This window comes from Pseudochaenichthys georgianus, chromosome 8 (genome assembly GCF_902827115.2).
Source record: "Pseudochaenichthys georgianus chromosome 8, fPseGeo1.2, whole genome shotgun sequence".
NCBI classification, from domain to species: domain Eukaryota; kingdom Metazoa; phylum Chordata; class Actinopteri; order Perciformes; family Channichthyidae; genus Pseudochaenichthys; species Pseudochaenichthys georgianus.
In genome coordinates this window covers 23857341-23879862 of record NC_047510.2, presented here as the reverse complement: position 1 = coordinate 23879862, position 22522 = coordinate 23857341, and the positions used below count along the sequence as shown (strand labels likewise).

At 41.8% G+C, this 22522-nt stretch overlaps 1 protein-coding gene across 1 annotated transcript; it reads right to left on the bottom strand.

Annotated features, from left to right (window-relative positions):
- Positions 1-984: 984 nt before the first annotated feature.
- On the bottom strand, positions 985-22449 carry ern1 (endoplasmic reticulum to nucleus signaling 1). Its single transcript, XM_034089116.1, has 22 exons — positions 22207-22449; positions 16674-16794; positions 13047-13080; positions 12812-12884; positions 12538-12610; positions 11343-11465; positions 10407-10508; positions 10056-10317; positions 9432-9510; positions 8746-8902; positions 8014-8129; positions 7706-7900; positions 7017-7275; positions 6563-6653; positions 6270-6459; positions 5866-5965; positions 5566-5765; positions 4019-4166; positions 3668-3795; positions 3163-3286; positions 2442-2509; positions 985-2360 (listed from the first exon to the last, which is right to left on the bottom strand). Exons 1-22 carry the CDS (start codon positions 22282-22284, stop codon positions 1803-1805), a joined length of 3279 nt encoding a protein of 1092 aa, XP_033945007.1. The 5' UTR covers positions 22285-22449; the 3' UTR covers positions 985-1802.
- Positions 22450-22522: the final 73 nt, after the last annotated feature.

Genomic DNA, 22522 nt, shown 5'->3' with positions numbered 1-22522 from the left:
GAAAAGTTAAATGTAGTTCTATGAAAGTGGTAAGAATTGTTCAGCAAATGTTGCGAGTCAAGTACAAGACAATTAATACATCCAAATCAGATGAAAAGAAGGCTGGATCACCCGTTTGACGTCACGTGAGCACTGCATGTATAACCTTGTTACATAACTATGTTGAGGCAGACCAGCATTAACCTTGGTATATTGTGAGTTTGTTATTACCTATTGTATAAAAGCAACTTTCCAATGTTTGCTGGTATTCTTTTTCATTGGGTTGCATTATATGGGAGGCTGGTTTTATAATTATAAATATGTATGTTTGTGAGTGACTTGAAGAGAGCAGTGCTTCACACACTGGCTCTGTAGGGGAGAGTGGGGTAAATTGAGCCATTTTTTAGTTATGCTGTCCTCTAAGCAAGGAGAAATGACACATAGTAAAAATACTTTTTTTTGACATGACAGCCGATATAGAGCATCTAGAACATTTACTTTGACAAGCAAAAAACGTTTTTTGTAAAAATGTTTACTTACCAGACCACAATGAGTATTCTCTTTCACAGGCAATGAGAAATGGGTGGAGCTTGCATAATTTATGGTCACTTGATTACAACGATAAGGCGTTGCCTGGTTACAGGGGGTGGTTCAATTTACCCACTGGCTCAACTTACCCCCTTCTCCCCTACTGCCCTTTGTTCGATCGATGCCAATCCTTTCTGCCAGTGACCTTTTTATTTGTTTGCCCTTTGCAGTCAAATTCCTGCCGTGGGTTTTGCCGTTCGATAGACAGATAGAGAGAAAGCTTACACTGTTGGTTTCTCCAACAATGTTAACTGTAGCAACAGCTCACTCAGACAATTCAGTAAACACACTGCTCAGGGCAGCTGTAAATAAAAACATCTGTTGAATATAAGTAGTTGTTTTTTGGAACCAACTTAATTATCTCACGTTTCCCAATCCCCCGCTTGATTTGCAGTAACATTAATCCACAAACAAATCTTAGAATAAAAAAAACGTTTTAATGTGCAAGTTATTAACTTCACTTTAAAAACCTTGAAAAGTTATTTTACGCGAGCTCTGCTGCCTGACAGCTAAACTCTTTTATGACTACATAATCTCATTACCCACTGTATTCAGGTGCCATCCTGAACACCATTTGGAGCAGGCCTCTGCTGAGTCAGCACATTAATTCTTGATTGACAAAAAAGAAGCAGTCTAGCAGCATTAACTGGAATCAAGCACACTTAGCATAGTAATTTTTTAAGATCTGTACACAGCACAGTGATATTTAAAAAAAGAAAAAAAGGCACATCGGCCTCAATACATAATTCATTATCATCATCCAAATTCTGAACCGTCTATACAAAAATACACATACAGTATCTGTGCAGTGAAGAGGGTCACTCAGAAATACGACATTGCACTATAAAACTATCTAACAACATCCAGACATGTTTCCCACGATAGAGGCCAGATATTTTTAGGGACAAACACCATTTTTTGGACATGCTGATAGAAAATAAAAAACATCTCTTTGCTCAGTCCAGCTACAATATAAGGTCCTGCATCACCCTGATTCTCATCTGACTTCCTCGAAGCAGGAACAACAACAAGTGGACGGTTCTGTTGGGCGACATTTTAACCCAGGTGAGCAGAAGGCACTTATTAAGGGAACAGCTGCTGCACCCAGCGGTGGATCGCAGGCACTGCAGGCCTGGTCCTCACCAGCTCATACTGCAGCAGCTGAGCCCAACTTGGTGTTCACTCTTGAAGGCAATGCTCCTGTTTGTGCTGGCTCCACCTGACTCTGGTTCAGCTCACACTGATTCATTACCCAGCATCAAAGTACCTGGCAGGGCGTGCACCTCAGACTGGATGGATTGTTCTAGCACGAGAGGATCTGTTGGTGATTCTGAGGCAGGTGTGGGGTTCACGGTTGGACTCTGCAGGTCAGTCTGTGTGGACAGAGCTGGCTCCACTGTCTCAACTGGCAAATGTGAAGCTACAGGCTCATCGGGTAAAGAAGAGGGCGCTGATTCAGCAGGATTTGTGAGAGGGACCTGCGCTGGCTGTGACGAATGTGTAGGTTCCTGTGGTTGTGAAGAGGGGGAAGATGTGTGTGTAGTCAAGGGCTGAGTACATGGCTCTTTTTGTCTTTGGGGCCAGAGGTGTGTGTGCAGGGTCTGTGTTTTTGCAAGCTCATCTGCAGTGGAGTAGTAAGGCAGGAATGGCCTCTCAGATGCACAGGTCCGCATGGCCAGGTATGTGTGCATTAGCAGGTGGGGGAAGCGGGAGGTGAAGTAGGAGACAAAGTCATCAGGGATGGAGCCCAGCGTCTCCTGAACCTCAGCAGGCAACTCCCGGTAATGATGTTTCTGAAGAAGGAAGAAGGTCAAGTGTTAGAAACAGATTTGTACTGTAAGACCCGAGTAGAAAACACTTCAACACATTCCTACCTTGTTTCTCATTGCACGCATCAGGTCTCTGACCGAGCCTCCCTTATAGGAGCGGAATTTCCGCAGATCTGCCAAAGGAAGAGAGACAAAATGAAAATCATTCAACAAGGAATTGATAAACAGTGAGATGATACAACTGTCTTTTTACTTTATCCTGAATCAGCCAAACTGATCTGGCCCCTGGTGTCTGAATTACTTCAAGGGAAAGACTTTAAGGGTCGTATAACAGTCAAAAAAAGTTTTCCAAGTATAAAACAATTAGATATTAAAAGGTAGTTGCTTGTAAATATAGAAAAACATGAGTATAATTTGATCTTCTGTTGTTATAAGATGGAATTTAATATACTATGACCTCACATTAATCTGTATTTTGATCAAAAAATGTCCGCTCAATTCATGACTATCAGTGCCATTTTTCAAATAAACTGAGAGCAAAGTCCAAACAGAACCAGTTGAGGGTGTGGTTTTCAGCAGGTGACGATTCTGACAGGAAGTAGCAAGCTCAGTTTAGCGAGCACTGCAACACTTTGTGGTGACAGGATATTGCATTCAGTGCCACCCTGAAAGTATAGCATGTCAATGCAAAACTAGCTTTAATCTGAAATACTTCACATGTGCTCAACCAAAACCCTACATTTAAGCAACATATCAAACATTATTTTAAAAAGGGGGGTACCAGGAGTTTGAATTTAACATGTTTACATTTTAGCCAGTTTCATACCCGTCTGCAGTGGCACTGTGATGTGCTCTCTCCAGTCACCCTTGACAACAGCCCTCCCTCCTCTCTCCAGCTGCCTCACGATTGGCCCGTCCAGCGGTTCCTTTTCTATTCTGTCGCTCACATCCTGCAAGCAACCACACAAAAAAAGTGTTAGCATGCAAGACATTCTTATTATATAGCATATCAATTAAGTTCTACAGTTTCAGACGTGGCATTAGAGGAATTCCAACCATTCTAATATGTAAAGTAAATATGTGAAGAATAGAGACAACCTAAGATTACTGTCCAAAATGATATTGAAATAGCCAGCATGTACATTGCCTTTAGGTATGAAGAAGTTTAATAATGATGAATCAGAGCTCAACAGAAATGAGGATTTACATAAATACAAAGTAACCTGAGAGGAGTGTGTGTACAGATTAGTTTGTAGTAGCACAGTACCCACATTAAAACAGCCTTTAAGTGTTTTTTACAGTAAGCAGAGGAAGATAGATAAACAGCTGACCTGAAAAAACTGCAGCTCCTTCTCCAGGCTCCAGAAGAAAGGGTGTTTGAGAACGCTCTCAGCTGAAGGCCTCCTTTGGGGCTCCATGCTCATCATCTGCTCTACCAGAGCTCTGGCTACAAAGTCCTCTGGAAAATAACACAAACAGGCTGGTTTTGATGTGCTTGCAGGGTATGATGATCTAACGGCATACATTGTTAAAAAACAAATAAATTGTTTGCCGTGAATTAACAGATACAAACAATCCATCAGTCACATCAGCCTACCTGCCTTATTAATCAAAATGAACTGCATGACTCTAGTTATGCATCTGAGAGTGATGTGAGGGACAAAAGCAGGTTTATTGCTCACCATGTTTGTCAGTTAGCAGATGGTCAAGGCTGTATGTGCCCAGTAGGATGTTGGCTTGCCTCTGCAGGGACTTGCCGAAGGGATGGCTTCCCTCAGACACCACGTAGTAAAACACACAACCAGCAGAGAAGATGTCCACAGCGCAGGTCTGCAAGGGAGAGGAGAAGGAGAGGAGGGGGGGGTCAGTGAGGCATGACATGAAACAAACATTTACCACCCAAATATATCAAGTTACGTATTCTAGTGTTGTTTTATCTGTTTATGTTAATAATGCTCATTTGAGTCCCACAGGCAATAAGACTGTTAAACACCCGATATGTTGAAACAACATCCTTAATATTCATCTGGCCTCGGCTGCTACTTAAAACATATTTATCTATTTACCTAATATATCATATTTTTTAACTTGCATATAGACCAGGCATGGGCAAACTAAGGCCCGCCGGGCCATATACGGCCCGTTGGGCTTTTGAATCCGGCCTGCCGAATATTGGTACAACATTTTCCAAATTATAGTAAAGACCGCATTAATTTTGCCTTTTTCCTGCAATACCCGGCATTTCAGTTGATCCCACTAGATGGCGCACTGTAGATACAATTTACCTTTGCTGGAGTCTGGTCTATTCTCTCAGCTGTCCACACTCCGCAACCCGGCAAGATCGGCAAATACAAGTTGTAACAAGCAGTAGCGCAGAGCAAAGTGACTAGAACGCGACCACACACTTATCAAAACACTTAGGCCTATATAAAGTCAGGCAACACTAACCAGGCTTAGTATAATTCTGTTTATTTGACCTTACTTTAATAACCATCCGTTCACTGTTTTTGACTATTGTGAAGAGGCAGACGTTTTCCTTTTGTATTATTGCAACTATCGGATGGAATCAATACATGGGCTACATGTGGCCATCACAAGTAAAATCATAACGAAAACTACGCCGGTAAAATATGCGTGTAGAAAACGTCTTATGCCAAAATATGATAGCAACAAGTAAGATAGTCTGATTAGCTAACATCACATGTAGAATGCCAGAGAAACTTTCATAACAGCGTTGTGATGCCAAACAGCTTTCAGACTAAAACACATTCACTTATGGGGATGAGGGATACTTATCAGCTGCTTGCATAGACTGTATATATAAAGGCTGCTTGTGACAGTCAGACAATGAAAACTTTACAGCGGCCGCTGCCGCGAGTTAACGGGAGAATAAACTCCGGTAGACGAGCAGCACTGCAGCGGGCGGTAATGCAGCTGAACCACATTAATAAACAATACACCACGGCACTCTGGAGAAAGGTACAAGGTTGGAGAAGTAGTTCTTTAACTTAATCTGGCTTCGTATAATCAAAAACTACCCGACGCAGTCCTCTATTGATGTTGTTGTGAGCGGTGTTGCGGAGAAAATCAGCGACGTAAAACGCTGTGTGGGTCATAAGAAGGCACGTAAGCGATTACGTCATGATGCAAACGATGACGCAATAATTCACCTTTGAAAAAGTCCCATCCCATCCCTGCAGAGAGTGCAGCTTCTCTCCCACTGACTCACCGGGTTGTCTTTGCAGTCCTCGCTGAGAATCTCGGGGGCGATCCAGCCCTCGGTGCCGGGAACCCCCGACCTTCTGCTGAAGCTGTGGCGGCCCACTGCCAGCTTCTTACACAAGCCGAAGTCTGAGATCATGGCCCGGACCCGGCCGTGGGCGTTGGGCATGGACACCAGGATGTTGTGGGGTTTCAGGTCTCTGTGGACTGAAGGAAAAGTATCCAGATGAGACGAGGAAAACAAGCTTTCAAGTGATGTAGATGTTGTTTGGTTATATATAACAGCCAGTAATGATGGCAATGATACCTATGTTTAGAGAGTGCAGGTGAGCCAGTCCTGACATGGTCTGCTGAAGAAGTATAACAGGATCAAGTCCATGACGGTCGAAATCCTTCCTCTCCACATACTAGAGAGATGAAACACCAGTTAGTGAAGTCCAGTAATTAAAATACATTGATGTGTAGGGAACCAAAATATAATAATTTCTACTTCTGTAGAATATTGAAACAAAGACAGATAATCAAATTCCTCCACTTATTGACAAACTCTCAAAAGCACCAGCAGTACAAATGCATGGTACATACACAAAAAAAGTAATGCATCATTAAGGAAGCATCAGTTATTCCTATGTGCTGTTATTAGCAAAATGCTTCTTGTTTTCCCAAAGAACAACACAATTATTGCAAATTCTCCCCCCCCCCCCCCCATACCTCCTGAAGAGAGGCAGCACACAGCTCAATGGCGATGTACTGGAACTGGCGGTCCCTCTCGGTGCAGAAGTAGCGGATGACATTCGGGTGCTCGTCTGACTCCCTCAGCAGCTGGACTTCCCGGTCTGCAAAGCTGAAGCATTCTGGGAGAATTCTCTTCACTGCAACTGCACGGTTGTCAAACTGACCCCTTGTGGAAAAACAATGGCAGTACAACAATATGATATTAGGTCACTATTTTACAAATAAGACAAGAATAGGGAATAACTGTTGACAGATTTGTTCAGACTTACCTGTACACAATGGTGCCCTCAGCACCGTGACCCAAGACCTCTTTGGGACGGAAAGTGATGTTGCCCACTCTGACTATATTGGAGTCATCCTCTGAAAAGACAAATCAATCATTTTAAACAATGAAAACTGGGTTACAATTCTTAAAAAGTGCCATCAAATATGACTGTTTTTGTGTTTTCCTGAAACCTTGTTACCCCTGTATACATTCATCTGTATTTGTCTATTTATTTTTGATCGTTATTACTATCTAACTTAATTTTGTTGCTGCCTCTATCCCCGGATGGAGAATGGCATTTTTATTTGCATTTCTTATTTTTAGTTCTTATTCTTATCTACGTACCTTACTTGTCATGTCATGTATGAGCTGCTCTGTGTTGTATTTGAACAATGTAATACAGATATAATGTAAAAAAAGTGCAATCAAAGTGTGTGCGTGTAATTTTAATTGTTCACCTCCATCTTCGTGCTCATTGGCAGAGCTTCCCAGTTCAGACACGGACAGGTTGGAGTGGTTGGAGGCGCGGGGGGTCACATTAGGGCTGCTGTGGTCCGAGTATTCGGAGCGAGTGCGGGCCACCTCCAGATAGTCGCTTTCGGGGGCCAAGCCCCCGTCTGCAGGGGGGAACGGCTGCTGTCTCTGGAGCAGCTCCAACTTCTCCTCCATCTGTCTCTGGAACTCCTGGTGCTGCAGCTGCTGCTGCTTGTGCACACTCTGTGGAGAGAGAGGAGAGATGTCCGAGTGTCTAAGAATAACAAACTGTTTTCAGAAGAGGGATGCACAAATTAGATATTCTGCCCATTTCTGGTGTACATCACTTCCAACTTATTTTAGACAATGGCAGAACATGTATAGTGTCTTCTTTAGTGGAATTCACTTCTTATTATTCTTTCTCTAAAGGGAAAATGTATGCTTTACAGACAGTTGCTCAAACTTAATCTTTATGTATTACATGAATCAATCAATTCATTCGGAAATGTGCCCGTTATGAGGCTCTGCAATCCCTTAACTACATACACATTAAAACTAGGCTCAATCTGCGTTAGATTTTTTAAGATCAACAACTTCCACATATGAACATGTATGTCATGATAATGTAGCTGCAGAGACCCAGCAGTCCACTAGGTGGTGTTGTGTGACTTACTTTAGGGTAGGTGATCACAAAGGCCACCCATCCAGCCAGGAGGAAGGTGGAGAAGATGATAGTTGCCATGTCTTTGAGCATGGAGTCCACCGGGGCCTCTGGACGCCCAGTGCGACCACTGGTGCCAGGTTCCTGAATGGATGTTTCAGGCGGAGGGGAAGGGGGGCCATCATCCATCCCACTATAATTGACCTTCTGCAAGGGGGGGACAGGACGAAGAGAGTGAGCACAATCTGCACAGATGTTTTGATATCTGAAACATCTTCAAAACAAAATGTTGCTTGGGTGACACACTGACAGACACACACCTCCTCAACCTTCTTGTCAGTAGTGGGTGGGATGACGTTGCCTTGGCTGCGAGGGAAGCTGTCTGGGAACTTCTCCAGGAGCTTAGTGTGAGCTTCAGGGGGCGTCTCATGATGACCTGAAATGCAGGAATAAAAACGTTTTAATTATCAGCAGATATTATCATTATTCAATGTTTAAATAGTAGGGATATCATATAAAATATTATTGGACATACAGTATATCCACATGACTATCATCCAGCAGAGGGCAGTCTCACAACACAGCGCAATGGCCTACTCATGTCCTCGACCAGCGGTGTCAAACTCATTTTAGTTTAGGGGCCACATACAGCCAAGATTGATCCCTAATTGGCCGGAGCAGTACATTTATAGCATAATAACCTACAAATAATGACAACTGCAAATTGTGCCCTTTGTTTTAGTGCAAAAAAGTACATCTTTCAACGATATTATGCTTCAGTTTATAATTTACATATGTGCATTACAACTTAAAGATTAGTGTATCTCCATAGGCACAAATCATTTAGTGGACATATGTTTGACACCCCTGTCCTAGACCGTAATAACCATTTCACAGAGGTCTTTCCTGATATCAGCCTCACACATGATAATCACTGAAACTATAACTTTTTTTAGGTAGTGACCCTTAAAACCTTCTCCGTCATCGTGACAGAACATTTCAATTTGATTAGAGTGGGTAGTATTACTCTGATTTGTGTACTGAAGTAGTACCTATGAGGAGCAGGTAGTTCCTCATGTAGTTTATACGGTTTCTCTTCCGCAGCGGACCATTGAACACGCTGGTGCTGGGCGTGATGAAGCACTCCTTGTCCTCGTCAGTCTCCCGGCTGTCGGGACCCTCCAGCATGGGGAAGGTGCTGCCACGAGGCTGCACAGTCACAGAAAATACACACAAACATGTTATGAATTCAGGTGAATTTTCCATCAGAGGCCTCACAGAATTAAATAAGGATCATTTAAATAATATTGTATCTGAAAAGAATATTAAAGAGTAAAGAAAAAGGGGGAAAAAAGAGAACAATTAAAAAATATACATACGTTAGAACCATTTTTTAAGATCTTTCCATTTGAAATGAATGATCTTATCATCTGATAACAAATGTCATGCAATGTGTTTAATATTTGCCGCCTTTACTATGAAGAACAAGAGACACTAGATCTCCTTGGGGCAAAGCCAGTAACAATCAAAGTGACGCAAGTAAGAAGTGCAAGTGAGGACTCAACTGGAACAGGATGTTTTCATACAAACTCAACGGTATTCTTAGAAACCACTAACCAAAAGTGAAAACTGATTATGACGCATAAAATGAGTAGATAAACCTTGACTCCCTGTTCATGTCTTCCTGATAACGATTGAGTTTTGCCTAAATGAAGAGATACTTGTAACGGTCACTCACCACGACAGTGACTCCATCGTGCACCAGGGAGGAAGAGGCATACAGACTGGTGGAGTATTTCCCCACATACAAAGTGGCCCTAAAAAAGGAGAAAAGCAATGTTAGTCAAATGTCTACTTACTTTAGATACAGTACATACTTCATGCTAAAGTGTGACGGAATAGAATTGTGGTAAACACATCTTGAATGTATTACAGAACTGTCAGTTTGCCATCATCTCCCTAAACAGGCGAAGCCGTCACAGTGGCTCCACCACTGAAAGTACTGTTTCCAGCAGAAGCAGGTGTGAACTCAATATATGAAAATAAAGCCGTACTGCAGCCTGTCACCTGAGCTGAAACCAGGCCTGCTAGCTTCCACTTGTTAGGTATACATGTCTCGACTCCATCCCAACATTAAGCAATCTCACATCTTACAAAAGCTTGATTTCTGCCTTCCAGTAAGTTAGTCCCCTGTGATTAATAGGCAGAATGTTCTTACATGTTTAAAACTGTGCTCAACCAATGATTCTCCCTGAATGAGTAAGACATCCTTCTTTTCTTTTTTATCTAGCCAAATTAGAAATAGTAGTAACAATCATAGAAGGAAAAGTCAAAAAGAGTAGGGGTCATTAACACTGCTTACAGGAATTTGTTCTTGGGCTTATTCTCTTTGGGAAACGGGTATTTCCACTGTGTGATGCGGCCAACCTCTCCAGACATGAAAGTGAGGTACCGCAGGGTTTCCACAGCAACGTTAGTGTGGGGAACTTTGCGGAGGCCCTCGCGCTGCCAGATATACATGGCCACCACCGGAGAGTTATAGTTCTGAAACCACTGAATGTCTCCTGATTCGCTGTCCACCGTCACCACCAGGCCGTCCCCGTTGGACACAAAATGAGCCACTTCTGTGGGGAACCGAAGAGTGGACAAGTGATTATTACCGTCTGTCAGAGAATACACTGATCAAAAGAGCCAGCGTGTTGAATAGTCTTACTGTATTTGGTGTCATCATCAGGAAGGGTCGAGGCATAGTCGGAATAGGTGGCATTCCAGCGCAGCTCTCTGCTCTTGGTGTCGTACATGGTGATGGTGTACTCTGACGGGGAAATGAGCAACAGGGACATATTCACACCATATTGCTTCCCTTAAGAACATACACAAAATTGGGGCTTTGAGTTTGCATTTGAGTAAACACAACACATTAATAAAAGTGTATTTATATAGCCTAATATCACAGATTTTTTACATTTGTCTCGGGGACTTTTAATTGGCTAATTTTAAAAGTATTATTGAATACAGCCCAAACCTGAAACTTGCTTCACTTCTACTGCACTTATTAAATACATATTAAAAGTAAATAGTAAGCATTTTTGAATATATTCAGTCAATTAAAGTTGACAACATTTTCTAACAAACCTTAGTTGATAAAAAATAGCCCAATAACTTATTTGTATAACATGCTTGAAATATAACCCCTAACCCTAACTCCCAAAGCAACCCCACAGTTAATGGGGATACATGGAAGTGCAAATTGTTATTGAGTTGGTTTTGCTTCGAAGCAAAAAATCTTGAAGACAAGTTGAAACAAAATTGAGCATCTGTGCCGTTTGGTTAAAGAGTGAGCAATGACTAGAAACCATGTAAAGGAAGTATTTAATTGACAGGGCTCTCATGCTGTAGGTCTGTGTCTACAATTACCATCCCAGGGATATAGTGGGGGTTGGTGTGGTTTAAGGGAGGGGCGGGGACTGAGGCAGAGATAAGAGAGGTAAATAAGGGTTTGCCAACAGGTTGGGTAACAGTATGCAAGACAAACGGGCCCGTTCATTAGTCAGATTAAGAAATGAATAGGATCGGCTGCTATGGTAATCTGGTGAAAATGAGTTTGAGTAAAAAAAAGGATCTTGTGTTGCTGGATCGTTATCTTTACCTGTGCGTCCCAGATAGAGGAGAGAGGAAGAGGGACACAGCATCTCAGCGAAGGAGGAAGTTAAGGTCTGCTGCTTCTCTCCAGTCAACAGGTCCACCACATACCACAGGTCCTGCTTCTTACCTGCACATGCACACACACAGATTAAGTTAATATACTCCGCCATGATTACAGTATTTATATTATTCTTGACATAACATATATCTTGGTCTGATAATATTAACTAATAATACAAATGTAATTAAGGTAATGTTACTCATACTTTCTCTACTCTGTTAATGTGTCACCTTTTAATATAATTGTCCACTGTGGAGAAGGTTGCTTTTCTAGAGGTTTCTCCCTATTTTGCTGTTAAATAATAGTTTCTTTGCTTTTTTGAAATCTGTGGTCCAATGATAGTGTGACAACATCCAAGATAAATGTGTTTTTTTGGCCTACCTAAAGAAAACCTGTTTAGGAATCATCAAATAGATAATACTTTATCTATCCAAAGTCAGGAAGGTGTATGTCACAGCAGCATTTTGACAGTAAATCTACAAGAATTATAACATTTCTTAAAAATACAATAAAAAAAACTATATAAATATATTCCTAGCAAAAAATACATATTCAGACGAGTATCTAAACCCTATAAAATCCACAGAATAAATTAGAATACTCTCTAGCATTCCGAGTATATTAGAAATGGTCCTTAAGGTGCCTCACAGTCAATGGGTGTTTCCATTCCATCATAAAACGACGAAACCATCTTTGTTCTGGCTTATTGTGTGGATGCAGGGAGTGGCAGTAATGTACTAATCATAGATTCGAATGGAAGAATGCACAAACAATACATCTGGAAATGGCCGCTGCAGAGGATACAGAGGATAACTCTCATAAACTCTACTAGAGTTTGAGATTGTACCCCTTTGCTATCGTTGCATTTGCTATACGCTTTGTTCGTGCTTCAGTTGAATGAAAACAAAAGATTCACTGATAATGTCTTTGTGGAGGCAAATGTCACCCGCTTCCCTTCAGACAATGACACAGTCACTTTGGTAGATTACCTTTCCTCTGTTAACTGTTTCAAATGCAAAAGAGCACAGGCCTAGACCGCAAATGGCGTAGAACCGAAAGGTACTGGAAGACATCAGAGACACCTGCTCCTTTATGTGAGGAGACGAGGCTACATTTGTATTCCTTTTTGTAGCCTTACCCATGTAAAGTACGCCATCAGAGCTGCGACAGGGAGAAGCCTGGACCAACTCGGGGATCGTGAAGGGTAATTTCTGTTGTGGGAAAATGAATGAAGGAACATTAGAAAAACCACTACATGCTGTATGTCTTTCAGAATGAGCGTGCATTACATTCAGCATGACACGTATAATGTGAGAAGATCTGTTTTTCTACAGAATAGGGAACTGAACAGCGTGTTGCTCACTAGACAGGGGGAGATTATGGTTAGTGATTAAAAAAAGATTTCCTCTTACTGTGAGGCCTTCGTTGTTCTTTCCTCCCAGAGAGTACAGGCTGCCGTCGTTTGGGTCAGGCAGGAAGGCTGGTCTAGAGGGAAACATTTAAGAAGATATATCAATACCAGTACAGGGAGCCAAACTAAAGAAAGGTTACCACAACTATTTACATTCACCACCTTTAGTTACAGATATGTAGTACACAAACTTATTTAGACACCCATGGAGAAAAAGTAAATGCAAAATGACATACTCTGCCACATGTGTGGGGACCTGGAGAACTGGATCTGTGAGGAGAGAAAAGAAGACAAGACGCAAGTCAGGACTGACAAGAATACCAACCAACAATGCAAACTGTGGCCAGGAGCTGTTGAGCAAGACAGTGACATTTAACTGCACGGAACGCAAAGTCCAAATTGAAAACGAATTCCCTTGGAGCAAACATGAAAAGCAAACAGTCATGTCCGCCAACAGCTCCGCTTGGAAGGCAAGCAATTAAATATTTATAGAAGAATGGATAATGCAGCTTACTTTAATACTCCCTCCTTTTGTCTATTTCATTTTCATTATAGTATGCTGCTTTTTCCTCCTGTGTACGATTATTCACCTGTAAAACATTGCTGTATCCGTCTCCTTTCATTTGGCATTCTTAATACGTTCTTAAAATACAAACACACACACCCTACTGTGTGAACATACAGGGCGGGGACCAGGTGGTGCTGATCTCTGTGGAGGTGCCGAAAGGGGTCAACAGGAGCGGGGGGGGGGAAGCGTAGGATTACCTGAAGGTGGCCATTGGGCCTGTTAAGACCTGGCGTTAACAACCAATAACAAGTAGACCGCTTTAACTACAGGTGTGAATGCACCCAAGACACAGTGAGGAAGCTTTGGGATCCTATCGCTCCGAACACATTCTGGGGGGGTCTCGGCCGCATTGAAAGACCGTCACTAAACTAACATCCTCTGCTTAAGGAGAAGGAAGCGCTCAGTCGCTGGCTTTGTCCAATGAAAATAGCTCTGTGTATTTGAACAGTGTCTGTGTTTTAAAAACTTTATTATGTTGATAATATTTCTCATATCAAAGGAACCACATGAGGGCATCTTGTGTTTTGGATGTCATTATCATATTGTCGGTGGTTGGTGTAAGACAGTGGTTCCCCACTTTGAACAGGTGGGCCTTTTCAAGCCCCACCTGTTCCTCGCCGCTCCAAGAAAATGGTAGGCCAAGCTTAAAATGGTCAAATGTATCGTTCTATAACAGGGGTCTCCAACCTTTTTTAGGATGAGAGCTACTTTCAAAAAAATTAAACAAGTTGTGAGCTATTTCTACTCCTCTTTTTCAGTTTTTTTTGCAGTGTATATATTTAGCACATTTTAACATTATTATATGCTTACTTTTAACCTTCGTGTGCTGTTTGGGTCTGTGGGACCCGTTTTCAGTGAAAAGAAAATGTATGATTTTTTTTTAAATGTTGAAGTTAAATGCATCAATCTGGTGCACTTTGAGCACAAAATGAATTTATGGAAACATCTCTCAACACTCTATGAAAGGGAGCTGTATACTTTTCAATAATCCAAACATCTTTAGAATTTGATCACAACCAATAACAAATCATTTAACTTGTGCATTCTTATCTTATGTTACCTAGTTAGTATTCTTTCTTTTTATTTATGCATATTTTACTAATCACTCCCCTTTTAAACTGTTTACTGTCCTATAGTACACATTGGAATGATTTCTTACTTTATTTTGTACAACTAGGCTATATTAAATAAATAAAGGTGTGCTCTCTCTCTCTCTCTCTGTCTCACTCGCTCACAGAGGCTGTGTGCTCCTCCGTGGCGATGATGGCTTGCGTTAAAAGATAATAATAAACATAGGCCTATTTGTAAAGCGGGGGGACACAAACGGGATTTCGAAAAGTGTCACAGTTAAACTCCTTATGAAGTGGTGAGGAGCCGCTCCACATTGCTTTTCTCCCTGACTGTCTGTGTGTGAGAGCGTTTCACATGTGTGTATGCGATATTTTTACATAATGTCTGCAAATGACAAATGTTTCAGTGTGTGTGTGTGTGTGTGTGTGTGTGTGTGTGTGTGTGTGTGTGTGTGTGTGTGTGTGTGTGTGTGTGTGTGTGTGTGTGTGTGTGTGTGTGTGTGTGTGTGTGTGTGTGTGTGTGTGTGTGTGTGTGTGTGTGTGTGTGTGTGTGTGTGTGTGTGTGTGTGTGTGTGTGTGTGTGTGTGTGTGTGAGCAGGCTCGGATTGGCCATCAGGAGATTCGGGACTTTTCCCGTTGGACCCAGGTTCGATTCCGGCCTGAGGTCCAAAACATTTTTTTTATAAAATAAAAATAAAATAATCTCCCGTTCATCGCGTCCATTCGCGACCCACCTATCACATCTCTGCGCCCCACACTTTGAGAAACGCTGGTGTAAGAGAAGGCACTTCAATGTGAGTAGGGAAAGGAGATCGGATCAAAGGTGGTCTCTCAAGACAAGTTTGGAGACACACTTAATTGCAGGTTTGAACTGACGTCTGTGGAGCGGTCTACTTGTGAATGAATTACAAAAGGCTCCACAATGAATACAAATGTTATCAAAATTGCAATATGGACTAGCTCAATCTTTGGAAAGAAACAAACAAATTTGACATTATCATTTGGAATACGGTAGTTTGGTGCTTCAGAGATGTCCTGGCTCTCACTTAATAAAATAATGCTTGTTTAATACAGATCCTCTTCAACCAAACTTCATTTGAATATATATTTCGATGACGGTGGGAAGAGTTTCCAAAATCGTAAATCATACCATATATATTGAAATAGTAGTCAAATGAGTCCCTATTAGCTATTTGTTCCAAATCGTGTAGCACTACAAAAGACACATGCTGACACCAGGTCCGAACAGGTCCATTGTTTCTTGGGTTCGAGCAGCATATGCATTCGTTATGTGTTATAACAGACGGTTGTTGGAAAACAATGGTTTCACAGAAATACGCCGACACCTGTTAGCTGATATACAAACACAGGTCTGCAAAGCCGACAGGATAGCAAACAGCGAGACGACATGCACTTGGGCTGAGTTGTACGGTTTTGGTGTAGGGAAAAGATTTCTAATTCCCCCTCATTCTGTGTATGGTTGCCTGACAAGAGCACAACAACAGGTGTGTGGGGAGCCTGGTACAGAGCTGGTCAAACTTATATTCAATAGTCATTCCAGTAAAACGGATGATGCGGAGGAGGCTGCTTCGGAATATTAATGACTTGGGTATTAGGTGGACCTAACCAGGACATGTGGGTTGAAACTAGAGTAGTTTTCAATCTTTGCAATCCCTTAAAAAAGTGATCAGAATGTATTTTCAGAACAGTTAAATAGTCATGATTTGTGTTTAACTCTAAGATGGATAAGAACACTGAAACAATCATGTCTAGGAGACTTTTCAGCATGTTACTGAAAACCTTAAAGTGCGCTTATCTAATGGTATTTCCAAGCGTATAGTTCCTACATTAACAAAGGTACCCATAGTACATGCTGTGTGTGTGTAGGTGACACTACAGCAACGTGGCTTACCCTTGCCCATTCTAACCTTGATTACAGGCTATTTCTGCCCCTCTTTCAGTTAATAATTACCTAGTTTCCATGCCTAGCTAGGAGAACAGCGCCCAGTACTTCCATGTGCTTAATCCCACCTAAGGTATTTCGGTTGCGTTATAATATACCGTAACCCTAACACTGACAAAAGACACATCACTACTGTCATTGTGGTTTAGAAACAACAGTGGGATCTCATTGTAACGCAACAAGTGGTTTTGCAAGTGTAACCTGAATAAGGAACTGTGACTTGAGAAAAAGGTTACAATTGACTCTTGTTCTCTCCTCTTACCTTCTTTCAGAGTCCATTTGATAGAGCCTGACTTCTTGCTAACGGCGTGCAGGTTTCCATCCAGCGTGGACACAAAGAGCAGGCTTTCAGGAAGGGAAACGGTGCTGGCGCCGCAAAACCCCTACAGAACGGGAACAAAATCAAGGTGATGCACTTATAGCAATCTCTACTCTTTAGATATTCACATTAATTAATGCACATTAATCAAAGTGACAACATATTAAATTCAGTCATTAGTAAGCAGGCATGTTTGAGCATGCATGCTTTCACTTAATTCCTAACCTGTGCTCCTGGCTGCATTAAGGTGGTGAATAATGAGCCACTAATAACTTTACCATTACTGATCCTTACACCTGGACCAAACATTAATGTACGTATGCTTATTATCTTATCAAAAAGACAGCTTGAGATTATATAATCAACCCCAGTGGAATGCAGAAATATGGAAGAAGAGGGTCCACTCTGAGAAATGGGGCCTGTTTTGGCAGCATTTCGTTGAAAGGGTGTTGGGTTGCCCCAGGGAGTGTGCCACCTTAGTCGGCTTTACAAATTATTGAATTTCAAATCAATACCCTACAATGACGACTGAAGAGCAAACAAGGAGTGGGCTAGGTAACAGGGGGCATGGGTTCAGAATGTTCAAAGTAACAGCTTGAGCCGAGGGTTACAACGTGGAGGAAGGAAAACAAACTGGGCATGAACCTGGTGCTCAGTCTACACTTCTGCATTACACTCGTGCTAACACCTAGCATAGCTTATACGGTCACTTTTTTAAAAACAGATTGCACAGTGAACTGAAGGAAAAGAGTGCTTTAACTTCCCTTTGCACAGATGATTAGTGGGCTGACGGGGCATATGGGATCCTTTATTTCCAGAACTTTTCCCTCCCACTCAGACATCAGAACACTTTGATTCATTTCATGACAGCTGACACAACACAATACATACAAAGATGCAGCAAGTCCAGGGAAATCAGTTCAAGCCATAACCACAACGACAGCTAAAGGACCCGGCCTCATGACTTGGCTTATGCCTGAATGAACAGCTCTGTGGGGGATGTGTGCTGCGATCACCCCACTATGGAATTCTAAAAAGGCCACTCTTGATAACCAAGCCGTGGGCTTCTTATGGTTTTTGGCACCAATGTGCAGGAAGATGTCCAGTGGGTGTGTTGGAGAGCTCTGAATGCCAGACAAACCCAAAAGTGCAGTACCCAGTGAACATGTCCACTCTCTCTCTACTTTCATTTAAGATGTTTTTTTCAAGATGATATGCAACTGGTACACAAGAGTTTTTCTCTACTCCAGAAAATCGAATATTTAACCATGTTGTGTACTTCAGTTACTGACAAAAAAAGTTTCACATATCATGCAATCATTGACATGCCAAACGTTTTTGACTGATTCCTGCCTCATCAATCAGGCACAGCGTATTAGCACCTTTCAGTGGCTTTCTCTCAGGGTCAGGCTGGGAATAAAAACAATCTGGGAATGCCACTAAATCTGCCATCCTTACCACAGGAGTCTTGGAAAACCGAGCAGACAGACCTCAGTTTCCTGCTGACCCACTGCGGTATTGATCAACTTCTCCGACTAATCCCATGTACAGCTCTCTGGGGGCAGTGCAAATAGCCCCCACATGCATACATTATAAGGCAGATTATCATCCTACAGTTACTATCACGCTCTTCTGATCATGTTCCCACTATCGTAGAGATAAGGACCGCGGGGGTTAAAGTGCTCCTAAATCAGACACAAACAAACCACCAGAGCTAGTCACTCAGGCCTGCGCATGTGGTAAGGAGAGCAAAAACAACCACTACCCTCACTGTGTCACTCGGGGTGTTCCCCTTTGTCCCAGAGCTTTCTTTCCTTAGAAAACCAAGATCATAAAAAATAACTAGTTCACGGAAATTATTTTCTCCCCACCTGTTCTTCAGGTTAAAACTTAAAATGGGAAAATGACTCCTGTTATAACAGAGACAGAGGCAACTATTCTATAAACTGAACATTTCACACTCTTCAGAAGGAAACTGGGTCCTTCCACATTTGCCTACCAGTCCCCTTCTTTAGTCTCACATCCTATAACAACTTTCGTGTCAATATTGTACACCTGTGAGTGTTCCCACTGGGTTGCAAGCTCACGAGCATTACACATGTGTACTGGGAGAATCATAACTAACTTGTTTTTGCCCCCCCCCTGTTACCTCCATCAGGGTTTTTGGTTTCGCAAGCAAATAACTCTCCTAACATCTGTTGGCCTCTTAGTTTTGGACGGACACTGATATTCAACTGTTGAATATACAGTGTTGCCTCAGGGAACATGTTGTTTGATATGTCTAGCCGCTCACAGCGACTGCTTTGGTAAAACATCATCAGTGGTGAGTGGAAAAGCTTTTTTAGAATACTCAAACATCATGGTTCTCCCTCTTGTTTCCTCATTCTGAGTTAACACAGACATTTTGAAATTGTTGTGTAAGCGAGTTACATAACACTACAGAACTGGGCGAAACCAAAGTCTTGGCAGGTTCTGAGGTATTCACTTTCTCCTGTACAATGCGGCCAAGCATCCCTTAAGGGACACTGAGTACAATGCTCATGAAGTTACTGGTAGCCGGCTGGAGTGTCAGTGTGCTTCACATCCTCTTGTATGGCAAACCAAGCTGAATACAGGACAGGCTGGAACTGGCAGCTTTCCCAGTGAGTGTAAACAAGCGCTTCAGGAGTACACCTGCCTTATTACCCCTTTGTCAGATACTCTCATATCTTCAAGATAGTGAATTATTGTTACATCACAAACCGATAGTAAGAGCACCCGAGTAGAGACTGCAAAATAAATCCCTAGTCTCGGAAGAAATAATTGTTTGTGTACAAACTAAGAGCCAGACAGACAAAATGCCTCTTTATAGGACACAAAAGTGACACGTGTAAGAGACACAGGGGAGGGGATGATGACTCATGGAGGAGAGGAAGGTAAAGGGCCAGTCATGCGCCAATCTGTTTCTTGTATTCATCCTTAGAAATGAGGTGGCAAGCGGCTGTACAATCCTCTGAAAAACTGATCATAAAATCTGAAAGCAAACAAAAGCCCAGTATCCAGGGTCTCTGTGACATGGCTGCCCTGCACGGTGCATCAACAGGCTATGATGCTTGACAAGCATGTGGGAAGGTAACTTCAAGCAGGTGCTTTCTGTTGCACAGCTGCTTATAAAGGTGTGTGAGTGCCGAAAACAACAGAAAAATTACATTTATAGTGGGACAACAAAATAAACAGGTGTGTGGCTAAATTGCATACAGGCAGATTAATCGGTGGTGTCATCTGAAACACTGGAGCTGTGTGAAACAGATGCTCCAGGCTTTTAAGGACTCATTTAGAGTTGCATGTGTGGAAGAGAGGCACATGTATGGAGTACACACAATGGAATGAATCATAGCTTTAAAGGAAGTCGTACATTGTAAAAACAGCATTAGCAAGAAAATTATAGGGCGAGTCTGACAATATATGTATTAATTGTGCTTGCGCTAATTGACAGTTGTTTTGTTGAGAAGTGGAACACTGTCTTACAACTGACACAGTAATAAGCAGTACGTTTGCAGCTTGCTTCGGCGCAACAATAACACAGGAACCAATAAATACTTATCTCACACCTACTTGTCAGGGTAGCTGTAGTGGAGCAACAGGTCATAAAGATTTTTGAGTTTTGAAAGTCACTTAAGTCCAACATAGTCAAGTAGTCATTAGAGATTAGGGCTGCATGAAGATGACACAGGCTTGGGGTTGTTTGATTTTATTCAGTCTCAGGCACCTATGAGAGCTTAATTATACTACAGTAGGAAAGGTGAGCTCAAATGCCATGCGGAAATTATTGTTTGAAAAGCAATGTGGTTCACATATCCACATTTTGATGAAGAAGAACATTATTTTCAAGCAGCATATCTTGTCAACAACGTGTGTAAGCTGCTCTCTGCATGGAGTTGCTCAAGTGGAGAGGATGTCACGTGTTGGCCCTTGCTCAGGCACACTCATTCAGAGCCTAGCCAATCTACTGTTCTGATAAGATAGTGTAGGATCACAACTTTTACTCGCATAAACAGCACGACTAAGGTTGGCTGGTATAAAGTAGTAAAATAATATTAGAGTTGTTGTGGGCCAGCGGATATGTAAAGTGGGGCGTGGGCCTAATGTGAGAATACGTTTCTTAAAACAAACATATCATCTGAGACCGCAAGCTAGATTTTAGTCACTATCCTTGCAACAGATGTATAAATACCTCAATTGCGAAGATGATGCAGTAAGATGAGTCTTTTCTCTATGTATCTCTCTTCTCTCCTAGACACACTCACAAATGGCACCATGTATAGATAGCCTTTGTCATTTGTCAGCATGACTACAGAAGCAGACTGTCAGCAAGGCTAAGAAGAACCTGAGACATGATAGGGGATTATAAGGCTACTTTAATCTTCTTCTTATCTGAATTGGTTTACTAGCATTTTAGCTAATGTCTCTGCATGGAGACCTTCTAGAAATCTGGCTCAGTTTCAGCCAGTTATTTGGCCCCTGTTTGTGCCAGGCAGTGATACTAAGGATCCCATTATCAGTTTTCTTTGCTAAAAGATTTATATTGCAGACAGCCTGTCTTTTCTTGCAAAGTTGTGGCTACTTTACAAACATTGCATTTTTAAATCACATTTAGTACACATGTGAACAAAGGCACTGATGTTTGTGTGGTTGTTTTGTAAATGTTCTGGATACACAACAATGCCATGTTTTGCTTGCACTACCTGGTTTGTCACCTTTTCATTGTTAATGTTAATTAAATGACTCAAACAACAAGCAACACATTCTGAAGTAGCAGCTCATGTGCAAACAAAGGACGAGTTCAGCCTTGTGACAAAGATAAGGAGGTGTGTTGTGTTATCATGCAAGCTGTGGGAACATTAACATAACATCAAGCCTTAACAACAGTAATAAGTAATAAGCTCTATGTTTCAGTAGTGATATAAATGAAAGGGCATTTCTTAAGCTTGCCAATATGATTCTGAAATACTTTGGGGAGGTTGATGACAAGAACAAATTAAATAGTTTCGAGACAGTCTAACAACATTAAACCTACAACATATAGACAGCAAATTGTCATATTGAATAACAGAGAGATCTTTTTTAAGAGGATGGATATGTTATTTTCATGCTCCTACGATTTGCTTTATCTGAGAACCCTGGTATAATGAATTAAAAATGTTATAAAGAAATGTGAGCAATGTTAATTATAGGGTTTCCAAAGCTGGCATTACTTAAAAAGTTGTGCTTTTAGCCATAAAGCTAACGTTAGCTTAATGATATCATGTGAATACAACACGCAGCACACAGAGTGAAAAGGCTCACTGAATGACACTTATTCAAGTTTGTACATCAATATTAGTTTCACTAAAAGCAGAAAAACAAGCCTAAAGTTGGGTGAAACAAATAGTTATGCGGGTAACTCCGAGATAATGTCTTCTAACTTAAGCTAGCTTATCCAGTTAGCCCCTCTTACCTTTTGTGGGATCCCAGCGCAGCAAAGCAACGACAAAAAGCACCACAACAGGGCCCGACTAGTCACTGTCCAGTCCATGTTTTCTGGTCTCAGACCGGGATAGACAGCTGGTCCGGAGGGCCGTTGACTACATAGAACTTGTGTTTTGTCTTACAACCAGATGCTATTATTTTTAAATCAACGTTAAAGGCACTGAGCCAGCAGCAGCGGTGAATACAACGTTGGATCCGCTTCTTCCTGAAATGAAAATCGTGGGGGTTGGACTTTGGGATAGATATCCACACGAGTGGAGGAGGGGAAATGTTAGAGTTGGTGT

Bases quoted from the DNA above. Each gene is read 5' to 3' on its own strand.
- ern1 (XM_034089116.1), bottom strand. From the start codon at position 22,284: ATGGACTGGACAGTGACTAGTCGGGCCCTGTTGTGGTGCTTTTTGTCG. The intron at 12,885-13,046 runs GTATGTCATTTT...GTTTCCCTCTAG, and splicing joins GTCCCCACACATGTGGCAGA to ACCAGCCTTCCTGCCTGACC. The intron at 8,130-8,745 runs GTACTACTTCAG...CCTGCATTTCAG, and splicing joins GAACTACCTGCTCCTCATAG to GTCATCATGAGACGCCCCCT.